A 26,979-nucleotide genomic window follows, 5' to 3' on the forward strand; every position below is an offset into this window, starting at 1 on the left:
ATCTAAGTTTCATTTTTTTTTCTCATGATCAATATTAACTTGTGACTTTCCTGTCGTTAAAATTGTTTTTCTTTTGCATACTCTTTGAATATTTATTTGGAATAAGTGATTTTAATAATAATAATAATAATTAAAAAAATTAATATCGCTTCTCATGCTTCTTGTCTTCTTCTTCGTAAATCCTTCCAGTTATGGAACACCTCCTCATCGGATATCATCCAGACGGGAGTTAATTAAAATTTATACACTAAAAAATTTTCCCAACTAACTTAAAATTTTAAATTCACTGTACACGGATAAAATCTAATATTATTATTCTTGTCGCTAAAATTCTTCTTTTCGGTAATTAGTGAGACCGCAGTATTCAGATATTTTTTGCACAGTTATCGTTCTTTCAAAACAAAACACGTGAAAACGAAAAGTAAATCACAAGTTATTTTGCACTGATTTCCAGTTTAAATATGACAACTGAAGAAGAACAAGTAGAGGAGCCTGATCAAGAAGATGACAGCAAGAAGGACAAATCAAAGAAACACGATTCAGGGGCGGCAGATTTAGAAAAAGTCACTGATTTTGTCGAGGAAACGGAAATCTCGGCACAAAGCATTGGCGATGTAAGTTGGTGCATTCTTTAAACAAAATCATTGCAGAACCGAATTTCAAAACTGAAAAAGTAATTCATTGTGGCGACGTTGAGTTTGAATAAACGATTTAGGGGGAGGGTGTTGCTCGGTTGACGAGTGGTCTAAGGCTTAAGCAGGTCAGGAATAACCACCAATAGGGCTCTTCACGGTTAGTTCGGCCATATTGGATAGGGGGCAGATTTTCATAATAGAGGTAAAAATGGTGTGAAAAATACGGGAAAACATCATTAAAACAGAGCTGTTGCTTGGAAACACACATAGGATTTCCCACACTTTCATACCATTTCCACCTCCTTCCAAAAAATCTGCCCCCTATCCAATATGGCCGAACTAACCGTGAAGAGCCCTATTGGTGGATTATACCTCAATTGACGTATAATCCACCAATTGAGGTATATTGGTATACACCAATTGATGTATAATGCAAGTTTTTTGTAATTAAATGCTAGTGTGAGACAGGAGCATGATTTTGCAACTTGCAACCTTTTTCATGACCCGCATTGAGTCCTCCGAAAGTTTCAGTTTTTTCAAAGCCTGCTGCATCTCTTGAGAATGCATGTGTACAACAATTCTTTTGTTGAAACATTTGTACTATTGACCATGATTGACTTTTGATAATGAAAGTCAAGTATTAACAAAGCGGTAGGTCTTTTCACCACCGAACACCACAGCACACCGCCGAACACCACCGAACACCCCAAAAGTTCATTATTTTGTCTTTTATCGTCATCAATGTGAATTAAATATAATATTCAAGTTATTAATTCAACAATTCAGAAGATTAAAAGTCCAAATATCTACAGAAAACAGAAATGAATAGTCTTATAACACCCCACTTTTTGAACTCCGCTGACCCTCATGGACACCTCAAATATACTTTTTTCCATTTTTTCTTCTATCTCTTTTATAAAATAGTTGTACCAATAATAAAAGAGAAAAATATCAAAATCTAACAAATGAACAGAGATCCAGGATACTTGAACTGATTACTATAAATTATGAATATATTTGAATTTTATAACACACACAATGTAATCCAGAAAGTGATGAATCCGGAGACGTTTTTCCTCATATTGATTTTCGATTTTAACATAAAAATGATGCCCATAAAAATCGAAAAATTGTTTAATTATAAGTAATTTAATTTGTTTTATTGTATAATATCATAGTTTTTTCCTAGTGGTTGGTGGTTTTTGAGGTGTTCGACGGTGTTCTGTGGTGTGCGGTGGTGTTCCGTGGTGAAAAGACCCACCCTTAACAAAGAGCTCCATTCACCTGTGGAATTGTACTCATGATCACATGACTGCAGACAGTAATGATGTCCATTGACAGGTGATTACAGGTAAATTTGCCAATCAAGAATCGACAAGGTAACAATAGAAGAAACTTCAAATAAAATTATTGATTAAATCATAAATGCAATAAGTTAGTTCACTATTCTAAAGTAGGAATGTTTGACAAGTTTTCATACCATAATATGGTTTTAAGAAAACAATGCTCCATTTTGGTGGAATAATTTGTTTTGAAAAACAAAGAATTATCCACCAATTGGTCTGTACCACTATATGTCAATTGGTGGATTTTATGTCAATTGAGGTATAATCCACCAATTGGTGGTTATTCCTGACCTGTTAAGGTTCATGTGGCCCCTTAGTCCGAGATTACTCTGACGTCCGACGGCTGTTTAGCCAGACAAGCAGATTTGGCAGGTAGGTGAAACTTACATAAATGAAGAGATAAATGAAAACTGAAGAGATTGATGCCTGAATTTTATAATTCCAAGGCCCTCAGTCGGCTCCAAAAGCGAGGAAGCAGCACATCTATTTTGGGTGGGCAAATATCCACTTTTTGATATGGAACAAGCTCTGACGTCCCATGGCCCCAGCTTGTCTGGCTAAACAGCCGTGGGACGTCATAGTAATCTCGGACTAGTGGACCCTATGGCTAAAATGGCCGTATTTTCACCTCAAAACTTTCTCTGAGTACAGGTAAGCCGGTGCATCTGGAAAAAAAGTTTTAAGGCATAGCATGCCCTAGATAGATAGAGTTCAAATGCATTGTATGATTTAGAAAATTCATAACTTAACTGGATTTTGCCATACACTTTTTTTCGTCCTAGCAGAAGATGATAAAAGTTAACAAACAGTTGAGTTTACCTTGATATGGTCCACTCAGGTACACATTTAAATCCTCAATAATTGTCAGGTATCTATTGTCCATCTATTGGTAATGCTCACTTTAATTTTTATATGTGGGGATGTTCTCAAACCTGTTTCCCAACTTAGTTTATTTTGGCACCTTCTGGAGGAATGAAAAAAAGTGCACAGCAAAATTCTGGCAATTTTTTATTTTTCTAAAACAGAAAACATACTAAAAATTCATTTATCTAGGGCATGCTATGCCGGAAATTTTTGGCAGATGCGCAGGTTTGTCTGTACTCGGAGTAAATTTTGAAGTGAAAATACAGCCATTTTAGCCATAGGGTCCACATGAACCTTAAGACCTAAGTACCACTGTATCCGGTCCATTAGCTCTAATAACATGTTCACCCTGGGTCTGTTCTCCCTGACTTTAATAATTTGCTTTTGAATAATTTTAGGAAAATGGTAGGAAAATTCAGGAAGTAAATGCAATGAAACATTTACAAGTTTGTTGATGCTACAAGTATGAGCATACTCTTGACATGCTTAATGGTGGTCACTTTGTTTACTTGTTCATTCTATTATAGATTCTATGGGAAATTGATTAATGTTAGCATTATTTAAAGTTTCATAACTCTTTCTCACGAGACCGGCCATGTAATTATTCTTGTGGGGACTTCCTGCTTCTTGCATGTGCCTGACATACAGCCTAGCTGGGCTCGATGCAGGCCTCTACAATAACTTTTTTTTCAACTTGTCCTGCAGGACAAGTACATGTACATACCAAAATTTACTTGTCCGAATTAAATTGTTACTTGTCCAAAAAAATTCTATTAAAGATAAACTTTTAGTTGATTAAAGGAGCAAAACAAATTTAAACAATATAACAGAATTTGATGTATTTCTTTTGAAATACTTTTCAAAAATATGAGTCAAGTACAACTGCGAAACTAGTCATGTCACAAGAATTAGGTTCTAGTTTTCATCAATTCCAGTCTCATCAGACTAAACATGAGGCACCATCTGATACATGTAGGCCTGTACACTCATTAGATTTGTATTCTGTTTTTTTTTAAGTTGAAAAAAGTTTATTCAAATGCAATCAATAAAAAGAAGAAGATGAACCATCATAAGGTGTGATTGCCAATGAGACAACTCTCTGCAAGAGACCAAATGACACAGAAACTAACAACTATAGGTCACCATATCTATGTACATATTAATTTTCATAAGTTCTCGGACGGGGAAAGGACAATTATTGTTGCGTTTTTCTGCATGTACAATGTAGACTATGATTATTATACTGTTATCATATACAGAGACTCTCTATACAATATAGCATTGAGTTTCTGTCATCAAACTGACTTTTAAGTCAGACATGACTACCAGTTTTAACATTGATAACCAATCGTATGATACTGGGATAAAAAAAAAAAAAATGAATAAGCCAATCAGAGCGTTATCCACATCGTGGTTTTTATATCGTAAGAACACTATGATTATACCTGGGTTTTAGCTTGCACACAATTTTCATAAGTACTCGGAAGGGGACTAGACAATTATTTTCACGTTTATCTGCATCATTCCCATGTATACTATGATTAATATACTACTATAATATATAGAGACTCTCTTTATAATATAGCAGTGATCGCTAGGGAGAAGAAACTTTATAGAATTAATAGTTAATAGAAAGTTAAATTCACTTCTATACTATTAAACGAGAAGACATCATTTTGGGTGTCGCTTCTCTTCCTTCCACAATAAATCAATCATCATGCCTCTGTGTCCTATAGGTAACATGCATAGTCGCATTTGTCATCCATTCTTATGATTATTCAGATTGAGTTATTTTGGGAGAAAAAAGACAAAAAAGGAGTCCGGATATGATTCCGTCATCGGACAAACTTTTAGTCATAGATTAGATTTCCGGTTTGAAAGATGCACAAATACAACCAATCGTATGATAGATAACTAAATATGAAAAATAAATAAGCCAATCAGAGCGTTCTCCATAGCATGGGGCTTAGATCACATGAACCACAACTATTATACCTCCTTATAAAGGACAATAATTATTTTTCGCGTTTATCTATATGTAAACTACGATTATGATACTTTAATATATAGAGACTCTCTGTATTCTGTCTACTGATTTCTTTCAAATGTTTACTATTTAAGGGGTCATACCAGTTGTGTGTATATATATATTAAAATAAGTAAAATATTTGACACAAGTACAACCAATCGTATGATGGATAACAAAAATGGAGAAAAAAAATAAGCCATTCAGAGCGTTCTCCATATCATGGTCTTTAGATCGCAAGAACCACAACTATTATACCTCCTTAGAGAAGATAATTATTTTTCGCGTTTATCTACATGTAAACTACGATTATACTACTTTAATATATAGAGACTATCTGTATTCTGTCAGGGACTTTCTATGTTAGTATAAAATGTCGGCCCTGATTCTGTCTACTTTTTTGTTTGAAATGTTTACTGCTTAAGGGATCATACCACTTATACTACTTTTATATATAGAGACTATCTGTATTCTGTCAGGGACTTTCTATGTTAGTATAGAATGTCGGCCCTGATTCTGTCTACTGTTTTCTTTGAAATGTTTACTACTATAGGGGTCATACCACTTGCATATATATATTAAAATAAGTAAAACATGCTTAACTTCATCTAAAACTACCTCGACCAAAAACTTTAACCTGAAGCGGGACAGACATGGACGGACGGACGAACGAGCGAACGGACGGACGGACAGACTATCATAAAAACATAATGCCCATAAATGGGGCATAAAAATTTATTGTTGAAAGGGAAAATAGTGATTTGGCAAAAATGAAAGTAAGGTAGAGATTAAAAGAAGGCGAGCATTTTTCGGGGCTTCGAGATCGTGTGTTTTTAAGCTCGGGATTTGGGGAGTGATCCTTACTGGATCGGGGAATATATGTTTCGATTTCGTGATTTCGAGATATGCATTTCTTTTAATTCTGCATCTCTGGATTTCATGGTTTAAATGCGAGACTTCGGGATCAGGACCCCTCCGACCACCCCTCAAATTAGCCTTAGTCATTTATACATGATGCATATCCTACCGTTCACATCTTAATAAGGCTCCCAAAAGAAGAAAAACACTGATGGATTGTCCTAGAAGCATATTTTATTAGACTAATAATGGTCTATATATAAGCAGTTAGATTTATTTCATGTTTGAAACGGTGCAAATTGTTAATTTCATTTGACTTTTACCAAAAGCTGCATTGTAGCAAAGGAGAAGAATAATTGTGGTCTCAGGCAAGACACACGAAAATATTTGAATTAACAGATAGGAAACAAATATCGGACTTTTGAACTAGGGAGAAGGCTTTTGATACCTTTTATGAAATTTCCCATACATACTATCTTTTACAAAAAAAATCATCCAAAAACAGTCCAAAAGCTGTATTTACCCGCGATTTCGCGGGTGTGTTCTAGTTAATATTTATAATAAACATACGTAAAACTATGTTCAAAGTATACAGAAACGCAAAAATAATGGGATATAACAGAAAATAAAATAATAACGGACTTTGAAAAAAAGGAGAGGGATTAGAAATATTGTCCTGTCTCCATGTAATTTTTGATATCATTTCTTAAATTCTCCAGACATAATTTTTTTTACAAAAATTCAGCCTAAAATAGTTAACATGCTTTCAACCAAGCTTTTATTAAAATGTCCGCAATTTCGCTTTTAAATGTAAGTCAAGCAGGACTTCTGGTTTTAAACTTGCACATAAATTTCACAAGAGTACTCAAGGACAAGACAATAATTATTGCATTGATAGAGACTCTCCAAATAATATATAGCAGTGGTCGTCTAGGAGAAGACATTCATAGTAAATAGCAAATACACTTCATTTATACATGTAGTATACAGAAACTCGAAAACAATGGAATTTAACAGAAAAAAATAACGGACATTGGAAACAAGGGAGGGGACTTAAACTGTTTCCAAGTACCTATGAATTTTTATACTTTTTCTGAAATTCTCCAGATATGAAATCTTTTACTGAAATTCTCCCGACACAAAATATCACAAGCTTTAATGCCCGCGAAATGGTCTGTTCTAGTTGTATTTATTATAAGGAACAGAATAAGGTAGCAAAATGAGGTACTGTTTTGTCTTTGTCCTCAAATGTCTCCTGCCTTCTCAAACTGTCTATCAATGAATCATGTCTACTAAATATGTCTCCTTCGGTGCCAAACTGTCTATTAAACTTGGAGCTGAATCTTTTGAGGTGACGAACTGTCCTGTAAAGTTACCTTATCTACAAAGCACATCATTGATTCAGATCAGTAAGACTGAAAAAAGATATAAATGGAAACTATTTAATTTTAGATATTCTTGTAGAAAATAGAAAGATAACTCTTGTATGTCTATATGGACCAAATACAGACAATCCTGATTTTTTTTCTAATATTATGTCTGTTATTGATGATTTTGAAAATGAATACTTTGTTATTTGTGGTGATTTCAATCTTGTCCAAAACCCATGTATAGATTATTGCAACTATGTGAATATTAACAATTCGAAAGCTAGGGAAAAAGTATTGGAATTTATTGAAGAAAGAAATTTGATAGACCCGTATAGAGAACTTTTTCCAGATGTACAGCGATACACCTGGAGGAAGAGAAATCCTTTTAAACAGGCTAGATTAGACTTTTTTCTTCTCACTGAAAATTTTTTAAACAGTCTAAAAAATTGTAATATACTTCCAAGCTATCGGTCAGATCACTCTATGATTTTGCTAGATTTAGAATTTAACCCTTTCATTAGGGGAAAAGGTTTGTGGAAGTTTAACAACTCTTTATTATATGATATAGACTATATAAATACTATTAAGCAAAAAATTCAGGAAGTGAAAACACAATATTGTGCTTTAGTTTATAATATGGAAAATATTGACAAAATAGATAATACAGACATTCATTTTAGAATTAATTGTCAGCTTTTGCTTGAGACTCTTCTTATGGAAATTAGGGGGAAGACAATTTCATACTCAAGCTATAAAAAAAAGCAAGATGAAAAAAGGGAACAAAATCTTCGAAATGAAATAACTCAATTAGAGGAAAGAGTTGATGAACATTCCATTAACGCATTAGAAGCAAAAAAACATGAGCTTGAAAGTTTACGAACACAAAAATTAAAAGGGAAATTAGTAAGATCCCGTGTCCAATGGATACAGGAAGGGGAAAAACCTACTAATTATTTCTGTGGCTTAGAATCACGCAATTTTATGAGCAAAATTATTCCCAAAGTAGAGAAAGAAAATGGGGAAACTATAACAAAACAAAAAGATATTTTGAATGAAGTTAAATATTTTTATGACAATCTTTATAAAAAAAGGGATACTAAAAGTACTTTAAATGATCTTAAAAAAGACTTGAAAAATTTAAATGTTCCTATACTTTCATCTCAGGAAAGAGAAAGCTTGGAAGGTACAATAACTGTTAAAGAAGCTGGAGAAGCATTGAAAAAAATGAAAAACAACAAAACCCCTGGAACGGATGGTTTTTCAGCAGAGTTCTATAAATTTTTTTGGAAGGATCTTCAAATTTTTATTGTAAATTCTTTAAATTATGGTGCAAAAACAGGGGAACTATCTGTTACACAAAAACAAGGGATTATTACTTGTTTACCAAAAGGTAATAAACCTCGCCACTTTTTAAAAAACTGGCGCCCTATATCTTTACTGAACACTGTGTACAAAATTGGATCAGCAGCTATTGCAAACAGATTTAAGAGTGTCCTTGATAAATTGATCAATTTTGATCAGACTGGTTTTATTAGTGGAAGGTATATTGGGGAAAATATAAGACTCATTTATGATATATTACAGTACACAGAGGAACATGAAATACCAGGGTTATTACTTTTGATTGATTTCGAAAAAGCTTTCGATTCAATATCATGGGACTTTTTGGTAAATGTTTTGAAATTTTTCAATTTTGGCGAATCTATCATCAATTGGGTTAAAGTATTTTACAATAATATCAACTCTGCTGTCATCCAGGGGGGGGGAACCTTTCAGATTTTTTTACTATTGGAAGAGGTTGTAGACAAGGGGACCCCCTGTCTCCATATCTTTTTATTTTATGTGTTGAGATTCTGGCATTGAAAATAAGGGGAAATAGCGACATTAGTGGTATAGAGGTCACACGGGTTGAGCATAAATTGTCACAATTTGCTGATGACACCTCTTTGATTTTGGATGGGAGTGAAAAATCTTTACAAGAATCATTATTAGAATTAGACTGGTTTGCAAAAATATCTGGACTGAATATTAACTTCACAAAAACACAAGTTATTTGGTTTGGGAGCAAAAAATATAGTACAGATACTTTATGTCCTAACAGAAATCTGTCCTGGGGTGAAACTTCTTTTAAATTACTAGGAATCAATTTTGATGTAGATCTTGAAAAAATTGTTAAAATAAATTATTCTGAAAGAATTGTACAGATTAAAAATACTTTAAAACAATGGTCTAAAAGGAATCTAACTGTTATAGGGAGAATAACTGTGATTAAGACTCTAGTCTTGCCTATTGTAAACCATCTCATTATCTCTCTGCCAAATCCTTCAGATGATATTATTAAGAGAATAAATGAACTTATTTATTCATACATATGGAACTCACCTATACATAGAGTTAAGAAAGATATTCTTATCAAAGACTATTTGGAGGGTGGTTTGAAAATGCTTGATTTGAATATGTTCATTACAGCACTTAAATCAACATGGATTAGGAGGATTTTGCAGAGAGATAGTAAATGGCAAAATATATTCATGTCAAATATAGATAAAAGAAAGTTGTTTAGTTGTGGTGTTGATTATATTAGACAACTGTATATGACAGTTAACAACCATTTTTGGAAAGATGTACTAAGATCCTGGGAAATGATTATTCAAAAAGAAAGAAATTTTACTTTGATTCATTTTTATCAAATCCACTATGGCTAAATAATAATATTAAGATTGGTCATAAATCAGTATTTTATCAAGATTGGTTCAAAAGTGGTATTAGATTTGTAAATGATATAGTTGACCAAAATGGATTGTATATTTCATTTGATCAATTTAAGCAAATATATAACATTAACACAGATTTTCTTAAATTTAGCAGTGTTATTTCGGCAGTGAAAGAGGCATCCAAATCTTTCCCTAAAGGATCTTACAAATTAGCTTGTCCTTTTTTACCATCATGTCTTCAAATATTTTTAAAACATTGTAAAGGATCAAAAGATATGTATTCTGTACTGACAAGAAATAATGTTATTCCTACTGGACAGCTTAAGTGGGTTAAAATTTTAGGTGAACAGAACTTGAACTGGAAAAAGATTTTCAGACTGCCTTTTGCTGTTACTAAAAATAGTAAATTACAGTGGCTGCAATATAGGATTAACCATTGCATTATTGCCACAAATCAGTATTTAGTTAAAATAAAATTTACTGATGATCCTTTATGTACATTTTGTAAATCAGATAATGAGTCTATAGAACACCTATTTTGGAATTGCAATACTGTACAAGATTTTCTACAGGATGTTGATAACTGGTTCCTTTCCGGTGGAATAAGTCTCCCAATGAATAAATTAAACTTTCTTTTTGGAGACTTATCCAAGATATTTCCCAACAACCCATATAACATGATTTTTCTTTATATTAAACAATATATGTATAATTCTAGATGCTTTAAAAAGAATCTCTCATTGCAAGCAATTATAATGAAACTGAAAGACATGTATAAATTAGAGAGTATGATATCTGTAAAAAATAAAAAGATAACTGAATTTGACAATGTATGGAATGTTTTTGAAAAACTATTATTGTATACCGGCTAATGTCTTTTTTGTTCTTGTTACAATTACTTATGACAACTTAATTATAATCTTTTTATGCCCCACCTACGATAGTAGAGGGGCATTATGTTTTCTGGTCTGTGCGTCCGTTCGTCTGTTCGTTCGTCTGTTCGTCCGTCTGTCCCGCTTCAGGTTAAAGTTTTTGGTCAAGGTAGTTTTTGATGAAGTTGAAGTCCAATCAACTTGAAACTTAGTACACATATTCCTTATGATATGATCTTTCTAATTTTAAAGCCAAATTAAACTTTTGACCCCAATTTCATGGTTCACTGAACATAGAAAATGAAAGTGCGAGTTTCAGGTTAAAGTTTTTGGTCAAGGTAGTTTTTGATGAAGTTGAAGCCCAATCAACTTGAAACTTAGTACACATGTTCCCTATGATATTATCTTTCTACTTTTAATGCCTAATTATATTTTTTACCCAATTTCACGGTCCATTGAACATGGAAAATGATAGTGCGAGTGGGGCATCCGTGTACTTTGGACACATTCTTGTTTAAAGAAAATATTATTGCCATGTTATGTACTTGATCGTGTTGATGGCTGTTACGAAAGAAATATGTCTCGTAAATTTTCAAATTTTTTTTTCAGCATAATTATGTGATATTAAAAATAAAGATAGGGATGTAACTGGATAATCCCTTTGAGTTTTGTTTTTATTTTTTGTTTTTTTGTTTTCCTTCTTTATTTATTTATTTATTTTCTATTTCATTTTACTTTTTTTTTATTTTTTTTTATTTCTTTATCTTTTCAATAGAAAATGTAAAATATTTCCAATTAAGATTTATTTATAAAAATGACATTGTATTTATCTTATATGTATTATATTGTATGTATATCATGTATATGTTGTAATTGTTGGAAATAAAAAAATCAAAAGTTAAAAAAAAAAAAGACTGGTTTCCCAGAAAAGTATTCCTTTTACCTGTTAAAAAATACCTGATAAAGAACCAGTTAAATAGTTATCAAAGGTACCAGGATTATAATTTAGTACGCCATAAGTGCGTTTCGTCTACATAAGACTCATCAGTGACGCTCAAATCAAAAATATTTCTAAACCCAAAAAAGTACAAAGTTGAAGAGCATTGAGGATCCAAAATTCCAAAAAGTTGTGCCAAATATGGCTAAGGTAATCTATGCCTAGATAAGAGAATCCTTAGTTTTTCAAAAAATTCAAAGTTTTGTATACAGGAAATTTATAAAAAGACCACATTATTGATATTCATGTCAACACCGAAGTGTTGACTACTGTGCTGGTGATACCCTCGGGGACAAAACGTCCACCAGCAGTGGCATCGACCCAGTGGTGTAAATAGTTATCAAAGGTACCAGGATTATAATTTAGTACGCCATACGCGCGTTTCGTCTACATAAGACTCATCAGTGACGCTCAAATCAAAAATATTTCTAAACCCAAAAAAGTACAAAGTTGAAGAGCATTGAGGATCCAAAATTCCAAAAAGTTGTGCCAAATAAGGCTAAGGTAATCTATGCCTGGGATAAGAGAATCCTTAGTTTTTCAAAAAATTCAAAGTTTTGTATACAGGAAATTTATAAAAAGACTACATTATTGATATTCATTTCAACACCGAAGTGTTGACTACTGGGCTTAAAAATTATCGATTGCAAGTAAACATGATGACGAAAAAGGTTTTGCATTTGAATAAACAGAATTCAGAATCATGTCAAAATAATATTTCTTTTCTTGTTTTTTGTTTATAATTACTTTGTTCATCCTAGTTGGATTAAATTTATTTTCTACAGAATAAGTGTACTTGTCCTGACGGACAAGTTTGATACAGCTTTTACTTGTCCGACCTTTTTTTCCTCTGGTACCAGACAATCGGACAAGCGTTATTGTCGAGGCCTGTCGATGTATCTAGGAACTATAAGTATTACGTCACTCACAGAGTTCAGGGCAGTCTTCACTTAGAATTTGAAATGAGTAGACACTGATATCATTGGCTTGCAAATATGGAACCTTTGTTTATACAAGTCGACTAACCACCACCGTATTTTAGTATATATTATATATTGTAATTATGTTCAATCATATATGTTTTTAAAATAAACATCTTTATGTTTACCGTACATAGTTTTATGTTGTTTGTCCAATATCCCAGAACTTGGGTAGACCAGTGGAAATATCACTCCAGTTACACATGCAGTAATGTGATTTTGACCCCTATCTTTTAAAAAAAGGCATCAGCGTTTAAATTAATTTATCTCAAAATGACCAAAATAAGGAGAAAAATTTCCAGATCCTTGATGTAGAATAAATTAACAGTGGTTAAGTTTGAAGATATTGTGCTGAAATTGCAATTCTAATGAACATGATGAGAGAAGATTGTAATGAGCTCATATATATTTTATTTTTTTTTATTTCAGGCTATGAACAAATTAACAGAGAAAAAGACCAAAGAAAGAGCAGAATTCATTGCAAGAGAGAAAGAATTGTCAAAGATAAAAATAAGTAAAGAGGATGTGGATTTAATTGTAAGTAATTATATATATCAAACTGAAGTTATGGAGGTACAGAACACCTAAGGGAGTTAACTCTTTAAGTATCAAACTGAAGTTATGGAGGTACAGAACACCTAAGGGAGTTAACTCTTTAAGTATCAAACTGAAGTTATGGAGGTACAGAACACCTAAGGGAGTTAACTCTTTAAGTATCAAACTGAAGTTATGGAGGTACAGAACACCTAAGGGAGTTAACTCTTTAAGTATCAAACTGAAGTTATGGAGGTACAGAACACCTAAGGGAGTTAACTCTTTAAGTATCAAACTGAAGTTATGGAGGTACAGAACACCTAAGGGAGTTAACTCTTTAAGTATCAAACTGAAGTTATGGAGGTACAGAACACCTAAGGGAGTTAACTCTTTAAGTATCAAACTGAAGTTATGGAGGTACAGAACACCTAAGGGAGTTAACTCTTTAAGTATCAAACTGAAGTTATGGAGGTACAGAACACCTAAGGGAGTTAACTCTTTAAGTATCAAACTGAAGTTATGGAGGTACAGAACACCTAAGGGAGTTAACTCTTTAAGTATCAAACTGAAGTTATGGAGGTACAGAACACCTAAGGGAGTTAACTCTTTAAGTATCAAACTGAAGTTATGGAGGTACAGAACACCTAAGGGAGTTAACTCTTTAAGTATCAAACTGAAGTTATGGAGGTACAGAACACCTAAGGGAGTTAACTCTTTAATACCAAGTTATCATGTTGTCTTCATAATCCGAAGATATTTGTTGTTCAGACAATAACTTAAGTTTAAGTGTTTCATGTGTATGGATCTCTATGAAATTAAGCCTAAATACCACAAAAGTGCTGTTTCTTAGCTTTTTGTGTGTTTTTTGGTTGATCATGTACTGATTTTGTGTCATGGATAGATACCCTATATCCTTTGTTTTTCAGTTATAAATAAAAATTATATATACATGTACAAGATGCACTAAACAAATAAACACACATACATGTATGTCCATAGAATGGCATAGATAAATGTGTATCCTACCGTAGTCTAAAATCGTTCATCTTGTCAGTTCGTTAGGTATTTGTGTTTGAACTTAACACACGGGGAAACTCCGCATTGACGTCACTACGCTACTTCCGGCGTAGAAAAACAATGTAGAATACGTTTTTTCTGCACTTTTGAATAAAAAAACATTTCTGAAGGTAAGTTTTCATTGTTGTTTTCAATTATTGCTAAAAAATGCCAAATTTCTAATGCCCGTTTCAATCCCGACTTCCGAATGTCTAAAAACATTCTAGAACTTCACAAAATCCCGCTTCCGGCCTCCATTGCTTTGTGTACATTCCATTCAGCGTCATCAATCTTGTGGCAGGCAATACAGGTCAAGCAAATCGTATTTTTAGGAATTTTAAAATGACATGCTCCTTACGTCTTTCGCGATTTTCCCGCGAAAAAAGCCTAACCAAAATGAAAGGAAAACTAATTGAAAAAACGATGCCCATGCCATAATTTTGTACAGGAATATAGAGTAGGTTAATGAAAAATAATTTACATTTATTTTTCATAGAATTTTCTTTTTATTCATTATAAAAAGATCGATATTCTGACCATCATGACTGTAGATGAATATTCATACAGAATTCCATTGATGTCAAAAGGGATGGCAAAAAAAGAGTTTTCCTGTTGAATAAAACCCAAAATTATTGCAAACTATTTTGAAGCAATATCCCACAAAGAAATAACGTAATTGCCGTAGACTGGAAAATCCCCTAATTGACAGTAGAGCAATTTGATTGGGTAGAACGAATTGACATCACGTGATTTTGACGCCATTGAAATTTAAATGTAAACAAACAAGGTCAGAAGGTTCAGTATGGGACAGCATCGTACATTTAGTTACTGACAAATAATTATGAGTTACCAAGCTTGACAATGCATGGTAATAAAAAATGAAAGCTAAGTGTACAGAAAAAATAAGAAAAAAATAGCCTTAGGATAACGACTTATCATTACACCTGGATACACCACTGGGTTGATGCCACTGCTAGTGGACGTTTCGTCTCCTAGGGTACCATCATCTCAGTAGTCAGCACTTCGGTGTTGACATGATTGTCAATTATATGGTAATTTTTGTAAATTTCCTGGTTTACAAAACTTTGACTTTTTCGAAAAACTAAGGAGTAGATTACTTTAGCCGTATTTGGCCTAACTTTTTGGAATTTTGGATCATCAATGCTCTTCAACTTTTAAACTCTTTTGACAATGTTTGATATGAGCATCACTGATGAGTATTATGTAGACAAAATACTCGTCTGGCGTATTAGATTATAATTCTGGTACCTTTGATAACTATTACTCACAATTCCTTTCATGCATATATGTATTAAGCTAAACCACTATCAGTGTATCCTAAACTCTGTCTGATGGACAAAATATCAGACAAAAAACAATTTGCTCAGACAGAATTTTTCTGAATTTCTTATTGAATATATACATGATATAGCATAAAATTTCAAATTTCTTTTATGTCAAAGAAACAATAAAACAGATTAAACAAAATATATGGGCGTTTTTCAATAAAAACGTATTTTCTTGTCCCAGCCACTTTAAAAAAAATGTGTTTGATCTTTGCAAGAAATTTTTTGTGCAGTCAGTACATTGAATTAGATTTAACATTTTTAAGCAAAGAAACGGTTTATTTTTAGAGGGATTGATAAGATATTGACTCTTGAATGGTCCAAAACAACCAAAATGGCATGTCCCTAGACCGCCTGTTCAACATTCATACTCTAAAATATTGTAAAAAAATGAAGAAATAAATGTTTTTTTTACTTTACATAAGTTCTTTAATAATTCAAAAGTATGTTCAGAGCCAACATATTTTAATAAACAGCTTTCAATATAGGTTTTTTAATTTCAGAAGGTGTGTCCCTCACAAAATGTCCACTATGAAACGAAGTCATTAAAATTTGCCAATAAACAGTTTTATAAAATCAATGTCATTTTTGTTTGCAAGAGATATAAACATTAGGGTCTTACAAAAGAAGTGATGCTTTTATAACGGCAATTAAATTGTTGATAAGAAAAATTGAGCACATTAAATGGACCAGAGTGATACCGTATTTTTGATAATGTCCACTACGAAACGGGTCAAATCTCCTTCAGTATCTGGTTTTAAAATTATGAAAAAAATATCAGTGTACAGCTTGATAAATGCTTTGATGAATACAATCAGTCTTGTTACTATTGCAATATAGGGATTGTGGGGGAAAAATAAAACATGCAAATACGTCCCTTACGAAACGGTCCCCTACGAAACAAGTATGGGAGAAAAACGTTTCGTAGTGGACACTACCACTACCATGCAATCTTTTTTTAATATTTTTTTAATTATATTCGTGCAAAACAAATAACAAGGATTAGTTTCATGTAATTTTTATTATGTTTTTATTAGCATATGATAGGGTTGATGTCAACTACGAAACTTTTTGTCCACTACAAAACGGTTTTGTCCACTACGAAACGCATCAAAATGTCCACTACGTAACATTAGTTGAACCTTCATATGTGAAGTACTGTCTAATCTTTATCGATAAAAATGGTTTTCCAATTCAGAAAAAAAGGATATTTTTCTAGTTTTTAAAGTAAAAAAACTGGAATGTCTATAGGAAACATTTAATATTGCAAAACATATATGTGTTTAGAAGAAGTTTCGTAGGGGACAAAAGTTCCCTACGAAACAGTACACAAATTATTAATAAATAATATAATTTTAAAGAATATTTAAGATTGCAATTTTTGTTTACAAACAGGTTTAATATAGAGGTATTCAAAATAACTCTTGAAATTAAATTTTAGACAAGTTTATTTTCCAATTCTTTTAGGTCTGAAAAGTACGCTTTTATTGAAAAACGCCCATATACATGTATGGACCATAATTTGGTATTCGACCTCTGGTTTCTTTTTGTATCCTTTTTAGCTCACCTGGCCCGAAGGGCCAAGTGAGCTTTTCTCATCACTTGGCGTCCGTCGTCCGTCGTCGTCGTCCGTCGTCGTCAACTTTTACAAAAATCTTCTCCTCTGAAACTACTGGGCCAAATCAAACCAAACTTGGCCACAATCATCATTGGGGTATCTAGTTTAAAAAATGTGTGGCGTGACCCGGTCAACCAACCAAGATGGCCGCCACGGCTAAAAATAGAACATATGGGTAAAATGCAGTTTTTGGCTTATAACTCAAAAACCAAAGCATTTAGAGCAAATCTGACATGGGGGTAAAAATGTTTATCAGGTCAAGATCTATCTGCCCTGAAATTTTCAGATGAATCGGTCAATCGGTTGTTGGGTTGCTGCCCCTGAATTGGTAATTTTGAAGAAATTTTGCTGTTTTTGGTTATTATCTTGAATATTATTATAGTTAGAGATAAACTGTAAACAGCAATAATGTTCAGCAAAGTAAGATCTACAAATAAGTCAACATGACCAAAATGGTCAGTTGACCCGTTTAGGAGTTATTGCCCTTTATAGTCAATTTTTAACCATTTTTCGTTAATTAAAGTAATCTTTTACAAAAATCTTCTCCTCTGAAACTACTTGGCCAAATTAATCCAAACTTGGCCACAATCATCTTTGGGGTATATAGTTTAAAAAATCTGTGGCGTGACCTGGTCAACCAACCAAGATGGCCGCCACCGCTAAAAATAGAACATAGGGGTAAAATGCAGTTTTTGGCTTATAACTCAAAAACCAAAGCATTTTGAGGAAATCTGACATGGGATAAAAATGTTTATCAGGTCAAGAACTATCTGCCCTGAAATTTTCAGATGAATCGGTCAAGCGGTTGTTGGGTTGCTGCCCCTGAATTGGTAATTTTGAGGAAATTTTGCTGTTTTTGGTTATTATCTTGAATATTATTATAGATAGAGATAAATTGTAAACAGCATTAATGTTCAGCAAAGTAAGATCTACAAATAAGTCAACATGACCAAAATGGTCAGTTGACCCGTTTAGGAGTTATTGCCCTTTATAGTCAATTTTTAACCATTTTTCGTTAATTAAAGTAATCTTTTACAAAAATCTTCTCCTCTGAAACTACTTGGCCAAATTAATCCAAACTTGGCCACAATCATCTTTGGGGTATCTAGTTTAAAAAATGTGTGGCGTGACCTGGTCAACCAACCAAGATGGCCGCCACCGCTAAAAATAGAACATAGGGGTAAAATGCAGTTTTTGGCTTATAACTCAAAAACCAAAGCATTTTGAGGAAATCTGACATGGGATAAAAATGTTTATCAGGTCAAGAACTATCTGCCCTGAAATTTTCAGATGAATCGGTCAATCAGTTGTTGGGTTGCTGCCCCTGAATTGGTAATTTTGAGGAAATTTTGCTGTTTTTGGTTATTATCTTGAATATTATTATAGATAGAGATAAATTGTAAACAGCAATAATGTTCAGCAAAGTAAGATCTACAAATAAGTCAACATGACCAAAATGGTCAGATGACCCCTTTAGGAGTTATTGCCCTTTATAGTCAATCTTTAACCATTTTTCATAAATCTAAGTAATCTTTTACAAAATCTCCACTGAAACTACTAGGCCACAATCATCTTTGGGGTATCTAGTTTGAAAAATGTGTCTGATGACCTGGCCATTCAACCAAGATGGCCGCCACGGCTAAAAATAGAACATAGGGGTAAAATGCAGTTTTTTGCTTATAACTATGAAACCAAAGCATCTAGAGCAAATCTGACAAGAAGTTAAATTGTTAATCAAGTCAATATCTATCTGCCCTGAATTTTTCAGATGAATTGGACAACTGGTTGTTGAGTTGCTGCCCTCCAATTGGTAATTTTTAAAGAAATTTTGCCGTTTTTGGTTATCTTGAATACTATTATAGATAGCGATAAACTGTAAACAGCAATAATGTTCAGCAAAGTAAGATCTACAAATAAGTCAACATGACCTAAATGGTCAATTGACCCCTTAAGGAGTTATTGCCCTTTATAGTCAATTTTTAACAATTTTCATTAATTTGGTAAATTTATGTAAATTTTTACCAAATATAGTTCTCTGTTACTAATGGGCAAACTTCATGATAGATATAATTGTAAGAAGCAAAATCGTTCAGTAAAGTAAGAACTTCAAACACATCACCATCACCAAAATACAATTTTGTCATGAATCCATTTGTGTCCTTTGTTTAATATGCACATAGACCAAGGTGAGCGACACAGGCTCTTTAGAGCCTCTAGTTTATAAGTTCTAAAATTTTAACTTTTATTTTGTGGGTTGTGTTGTTGTTAGAATAGTATGAATGGAACAATAGAGTTTTTCGAGAAAAAATTAATACATTTTGATTCACCGTTTACGTGACAGGAAACCAAACAGGAAACCAATCTTTATTTTCTTTATTTTGCACAATATAATTCAAAAGGCATAAATAAACACCATTACTAGTGTTATTTGCTTCATGTTAATATTTAAAATCTATTTTCAATGTTATATTAAAGTTTTTTTTAAATGTGATAGGAAACCATAAGAAACCGAAAGCATTTTTTTAGTTTTATTTTATTTCAAAATCTGCTTAAAATAATCTCAACAGTATACTTTTTCTTAAAATCCATCTTAAATGTAACAGTATTATAAATCTCCTAAATATGTGCTTGTTTTGAAAACAATTAGTACAATTTATTCAGAATTTTCCATATTTTCTTCATTGATACAGGATACCATAATCGTTGTATCTTGATGTTTTGGCCAAAAAAATATATTTATATTTGGTTTTGAAATTCCAGTTATATAAAATTTATTCCAAATCATTGGCAATGTAAAATTCTTTAAATCCAGTAAAGAAAAAAACTTTTAACTTGGAATTAAAATCTTTAAAATAGGCACCATGTGATATTTGTGACCTGTACACCATCTACATGGTTTCCACATTTTAACCTACTTTAGTGGGCTAAAATCAATAAAGTACTTCCTTTCAAGTCATGCCTGTTAAAAGTTTACTTTTCCTATGACAAGTTTATTGCGTTTCTGAAAAGTGTTTGCAGAACATGAATAATTAAAAATTGTGACAAAGTTACCAACTTTGTACATTCCAAGTGTAACGGTATATTAACATGCATTTTTCATTTTATTATCTTTATTCACCTAAAATATCCAGTAATATTTACTGCTGAAGCAAAATCAATCCAACGAACATCGGCACCATGATAAGAGACGTAATTTCGATTGAATTTTCCAAGGACCCTTTACATCGTTATTGGGAAACGTAGTGTGTTTAAACGTCAGTCAAATCTGAAATCGATTTTGTCAAGTCATTGGGCATTTATTTTGACACAAGATCGTATGTAACATTATGCACATAGGAAAAATAATAGACCCCCGCCGCAATCTCTTTGAAAATTGTATTTTCCTTTTTAGCTCACCTGGCCAAGGGCCAAGTGAGCTTTTCTCATCACTTGGCGTCCGGCGTCGTCCTGCGTCCGTCGTCGTTAACTTTTACAAAAATCTTCTCCTCTGAAACTGCTGGGCCAAATTACTTCAAACTTTACCATAATCATCATTGGGGTATCTAGTTTAAAAATTGTGTGGCGTGACCCCGCCAACTAACCAAGATGGCCGCCAAGGCTAAAAATAGAACATAGGGGAAAAATGCAGTTTTTGGCTTATAACTCAAAAACCAAAGCATTTAGAGCAAATCTGACATGAGGTAAAAATGTTCATCAGGTCAAGATCTATCTGCCCTGAAATTTTCAGATGAATCAGACAACCCGTTGTTGGGTTGCTGCCCCTAAATTGTTAATTTTAAGGAAATTTTGCTGTTTTAGGTTATTATCTAAAATATTATTAGCTCACCTGGCCCGAAGGGCCAAGTGAGCTTTTCCCATCACTTTGCGTCCGACGTCCGTCGTCGTCCGTCGTCCGTCGTCGTTTACTTTTACAAAAATCTTCTCCTCTGAAACTACTGGGCCAAATTGAACCAAACTTGGCCACAATCATCATTGGGGTATCTAGTTTAAAAAATGTGTGGCGTGACCTGGTCAACCAACTAAGATGGCCGCCACGGCTAAAAATAGAACATAGGGGTAAAATGCAGTTTTTGGCTTATAACTCAAAAACCAAAGCATTTAGAGTAAATCTGACATGGGGTAAAAATGTTTATCAGGTCAAGATCTATCTGCCCCGAAATTTTCAGATGAATAGGACAACCCGTTGTTGGGTTGCTGTCCCTGAATTTGTAATTTTGAGGAAATTTTACTGTTTTTGGTTATTATCTTGAATATTATTATAGATAGAGATAAACTGTAAACAGCAAATATGTTCAGCAAAGTAGGATTTACAAATAAGTCAACATGACCGAAATGGTCAGTTGACCCCTTTAGGAGTTATTGCCCTTTATAGTCAATTTTTAACCATTTTTCGTAAATCTTAGTTATCTTTTACAAAAATCTTCTCCTCTAAAACTACTGGGCCAAATTAATCCAAACTTGGCCACAATCATCTTTGGGGTATCTAGTTTAAAAAATGTGTGGCGTGACCCGGTCAACCAACCAAGATGGCCGCCACGGCTAAAAATAGAACATAGGGGTAAAATGCAGTTTTTGGCTTATAACTCAAAAACCAAAGCAATTAGAGCAAATCTGACATGGGGTGTAATAATTTATCAGGTCAAAATCTATCTGCCCTGAAATTTTCAGACGAATCGGACAACCGTTGTTGGGTTGCTGCCCCTGAATTGGTAATTTTGAGGAAATTTTGCTGTTTTGGCTCATTATCTTGAATATTATTATAGATAGAGATAAACTGTAAACAGCAATTATGTTCAGCAAAGTAAGATTTACAAATCAACATGACCGAAATGGTCAGTTGACCCCTTTAGGAGTTATTGCCCTTTATAGTCAATTTTTAACCATTTTTCGTAAATCTTAGTTTTCTTTTACAAAAATCTTCTCCTCTGACACAACTGGGCCAAATTAATCCAAACTAGGCAACAATCATCTTTGGGGTATCTTGTTTTAAAAATGTGTTCAGTGACCCGGCCATTAAATCAAGATGGCCGCAACAGCTTAAAATAGAACATAGGGGTAAAATGCAGTTTTTGGCTTATAACTCAAATACCAAAGCATTTAGAGCAAATCTGATATCAGATCAAGATCTATCTGCCCTGTAATTTTCAGATAAATCTGACAACCCATTGTTGGGTTGCTGTCCCTGAATTGGTAATTTTAAGGAAATTTTGCTGTTTTTTCGTTATTATCTTGAATATTATTATAATTAGAGATAAACTTAATGGCCGGGTCACTGAACACATTTTTAACAGCAATAATGTTCAGCAAAGTAAGATTTTCAAATAAGTCAACATGACCGAAATGGTCAATTGACCCACTAAGGAGTTATTGTCCTTTATAGTCAATTTTTAACAATTTTCATAAAATTTGTAAATTTTTATTAACATTTTCCACTGAAACTACTGGGCCAAGTTCATTATAGATAGAGATAATTGTAAGCAGCAAGACTGTTTAGTAAAGTAAGATTTACAAACACATCACCATCACTAAAACACAATTTTGTCATGAATCCATCAGCTTCCTTTGTTTAATATTCACATAGACCAAGGTGAGCGACACAGGCTCTTAAGAGCCTCTAGTTATAGATAGAGACAAACTGTAAATAGCAATAATGTTCAGCAAAGTAAGATCTACAAAAAAGTTAACATATCTGAAATAGTCAAATGACCCCTTTAGGAGTTATTGCCCTTTATAGTCAATTTTTAACCATTTTTTGTAGATCTTAGTAATCTTTTACAAAAATCTTCTCCTCTGAAACAACTTCGCCAAATTAAACCAACCTTGGCCACAACAATCATTGGGGTATTTAGTTTAAAAAATGTGTGGCGTGACCCCGCCAACCAACTAAGATGGCCGCCACAACTAAAAATAGAACATAGGGGTAAAATGCAGTTTTTGGCTTATTACTCAAAAACCAAAGCATATCAGGTCAATATCTTTCTGCCCTGAATTTTTCAGGTGAATTGGACAACCCGTTGTTGGGTTGCTGCCCCTGAATTGGCAATTTCAAGGAAATTTTGCTGTTTTTGGTTATTATCTTGAATATTATTATAGATAGAGATAAACTGTAAACAGCAATAATGTTAAGCAAAGTAAGATCTACAAATAAGTTAACAGGACCGAAATGGTCAGTTGACCCCTTATGGGGTTATTGCCCTTTATAGTGAATTTTTAACCATTTTTTCGTAAATCTTAGTAATCTTATACAAAAATCTTCTCTGAAACTACTGGGCCAAGTTAATTATAGATAGAGATAATTGTAAGCAGCTAGAATGTTCAGTAAAGTAAGATGAACAAACACATCACCATCACCAAAACACAATTTTGTCATGAATCCATCTACGTCCTTTGTTTAATATTCACAAAAACCTAGGTGAGCGACACAGGCTCTTTAGAGCCTCTAGTTTAAACAAGTCGAAACAAGTCTACAGATTATGTTTGCTAACATCCCGTTGGAAACAAAAACAATGTTTAGAACTAGTATATCGTATGTCCGGCTGTAAGGGCGTGATCACATGTTAGTCACATGTTTCACATATGACTGGAAATGATTAGAACTTAAGGACAAAAACAATTTTAATAAATAACTGGACTTCTGTTTCGTGTGAAATGTAACGCATAACGATAACGTCATTTCCTTACTTAATTATTACGAAGATCAAAACAAGAATGTAAATCATCTCTGATTTACCTGTTTGAACATCTCGCGAGAGTTCATATTTGCATATTGTTTTTAAGAATTGTATTACAACAAAGCAGATTACATCATCTAAAATTTGCGTTACGAAATCGGACACAAAAGTCACGCCACAGTTCTTGCATCTGCTACATAAATACTTATAGTTCTCGCCATTTTCTTCTCACTATTCTTATTGGTCGATGTTCTTTGTTATTTGAAAGCAAAAGTTACGAATTTGCCGGTGACCATTATGTATAAATCAGTCAGCGTTATGCTCTTCGGAAGCAAAAACGTGAGAAACGACACAAAAATACGGTTGAAGAATCTTTGAAATTCGTATATTTCAATTTTTTTCTAGGGAAGAGTAGCATACACTTGTATGTAGATAAAAATAATGGCATCTTTAGATGTAGTTACAACTTTTCTTACAGTAATTCACATTTTATCACTTTTCTATAGTTATAGGAAACGGAGCCCAATAGCAAATTATGGTCCATATATGCATATGTTTATAGATTAGATTAAAATGAAATGGGGAATGTGTCAAAGAGGCCACTTGTAACCTGACCAAAGATCTGAAAATAGCCCAAGGCCCTAAATGGATCTTCAACAATATACAAAGATAAGATGGAGAATAAGGCAGTCTGAAAACCATAGAAAGAGAGAGAGAAGGAACATTTTTATGGCACTGCAACGAAGTTGTTGGTGCCATATAGTTTTACCTATAATTCAGTATAGTTAATCCTGATTTTCGTAATTTTTAATTTTAAGGGAGTTTACTCTTTTATTTTTAATTTTACAGGTGGTACTAAACACCTAAGGGAGTTAACTCTTTTTAATTTTCTTTTTACAGGTGCTTGAAATGGAAATTGGAAGATCGTTAGCAGAAAGAAAACTTCGAGAACATAAAGGAGATATCGTAGAAGCTTTAGTAGAATTGACTAACTAATATGTTTATATACAATTCATATAGAAAAAGACATTTGTTCATTAGGGCTATTCCATTATAATGTATGCAGGAGGGTAGGAACAGAACTGTTGGTCATGGGTCTTTTTTCAGTATGCCTCTATTACCATTATGCAAAATTATCTAAAAAAGTGGTTCTTGGTTGTAGGGATATTTTGAAGTCCATTCCTACCCTCCCATATACATTTTAATGAAATAGCCCTTAACCATTTGATGAGCTTCTGAAGAACTGGATTCTACTAAGGCTGCAATAGGAATAGCTGCATTAACAAGTGAAATCATGGAACGACTTTAATTTTCCATCTTAAAATTTAAGATCAGGTCAGACATGTCAGAAATCTCAATTTGTTTCAGTTCTGTTCATTGGTTTTTTTTATTATAATTTTTAGCTATGGAATTTTGGTATTTGTGTATATATGAGCATTTTTATACGCCCTTCAAAATTTTGACGGGACGTATTATGGTATACAAATGTCCAGTGTCCGTCCGGCGTAAACATGTCGCACCGTAACTTGAGAACGACTTATCCAAATTTCATGAAACTTAATATAGTTGTTTCTTATGATGGTCAAATGATCTGTATACTTTTTGGTGAAAATAAGATTTAAACTTTTTGAGTTACAGCACTTTGTAACTAAAACAGGGGTGTGTTTTTTTTCACATGTTGCACCGTATCTCAAAAACGATTCTTGATTATGGCTTAAAACTTTTAAAACTTCTTAGTTATATTAATCTTAATATCTGTATACTTTTTGGTGATGATTCAAAATTTTATTTTTGAGTTATTAAGTATTTTGTAAAAAGGGGGGAGGGTTTTTTTACATGTCGCACCTTATCTCAAAAACGATTTATGATTATTGCTTAAAACTTTACACATGTCTTTGTTATATTAATCTGAAGATCTGTATACTTTTTGGTGATGATTCTAAATTTCATTTTTGAGTTATTGAGTATTTTGTAAAAAAGGGGGAGTTTTTTTTTGCATATTGTGCCGTATCTGAAAAACAATTTATGATTATTGCTTAAAACTTCACACACTTCTTTGTTATATAAATCTAAAGAGCTGTATACTTTTTGGTTTTGATTCAAAATTTTATTTAAGTGATATTTAGTTTTTTGTAAAAAAAAAAAACAGGATTGGGGGGGGGGGTTTCACATGTCCCGCCGTGTCTCAAAAACAATATATGGTTATTGCTTAAAACTTTCTCAGAAATTATTTATGATTATTGCATAAAACTTCAAAACAAGACGTCAGGTGTATCATGCGCTCATGGTGCAGCTGTTTATTGAAAATAGAGATGATTCTGAGATGAAAATAAAAATTTAATGATTTGTTATAGTTTTTTCCCCGCCTTTGTCACAGTAAGCGAGCTATAGGGATTACAATCCTTGGCAGCTGCGTTACGTAAACTATTTGTATAAATCTTCATTTTTTTTTACATAAATAAGGCAGTTAGTATTCTTGTTTGAATTGTTTTACATTGTCTTATCGGGGCCTTTTATAGCTGACTATGTGGTATGGGCTTTGCTCATTGTTGAAGGCCGTACGGTGACCTATAGTTGTTAATGTCTGTGTCATTTTGGTCTTTAGTGGATAGTTGTCTCATTGGCAATCATACCACATCTTCTTTTTTATATATTAGATTTTCAGAAGGTAGAAGACCTGGATGCTGCTCACCTTGTTTATAGATACCTAGTGTTACAAAGTTTCCAAATATTATAGACATTTGACATATCAATGTTCAGTGACTGGTTATAAAAACTCTACATTTTATTTTACCATGTGAATTTCTCACTTATTGTAAGTGATAGGATAATAATTTTTGGTCTATGAAATCCTTGCAAGGTCAACATGTCCATCAGATAGGGTTCACCTCACCTGAGCCTCATTTCATGCATTGATCTAGGTTAAGATTACATCTATCTAAATTTGGTGTATGGAATGATTGTAAGGTATTCATGTCAGACTGCCAGAGTTTTGACCCCAATTTCACGGTCTACTGAACATAGAAAATGATAGTGTGAGTGGGACATCCATGTACTATGGACACATTCTTGTTTTATGTTCTCCTTTAATA

General features: G+C 33.0%; 1 protein-coding gene across 1 annotated transcript; it reads left to right on the forward strand.

Annotated features, from left to right (window-relative positions):
• The first annotated feature begins 385 nt into the window (after positions 1–385).
• Positions 386–26,233, forward strand: LOC143052140 (huntingtin-interacting protein K-like). The gene is made up of 3 exons (XM_076225103.1): positions 386–614; positions 13,092–13,199; positions 24,788–26,233. The coding sequence occupies exons 1-3, from the start codon at positions 462–464 to the stop codon at positions 24,881–24,883; spliced, it is 357 nt and encodes a 118-aa protein (XP_076081218.1). The 5' UTR covers positions 386–461; the 3' UTR covers positions 24,884–26,233.
• Positions 26,234–26,979: the final 746 nt, after the last annotated feature.

This window comes from Mytilus galloprovincialis, chromosome 11 (assembly GCF_965363235.1).
Source record: "Mytilus galloprovincialis chromosome 11, xbMytGall1.hap1.1, whole genome shotgun sequence".
NCBI classification, from domain to species: Eukaryota; Metazoa; Mollusca; class Bivalvia; order Mytilida; family Mytilidae; genus Mytilus; species Mytilus galloprovincialis.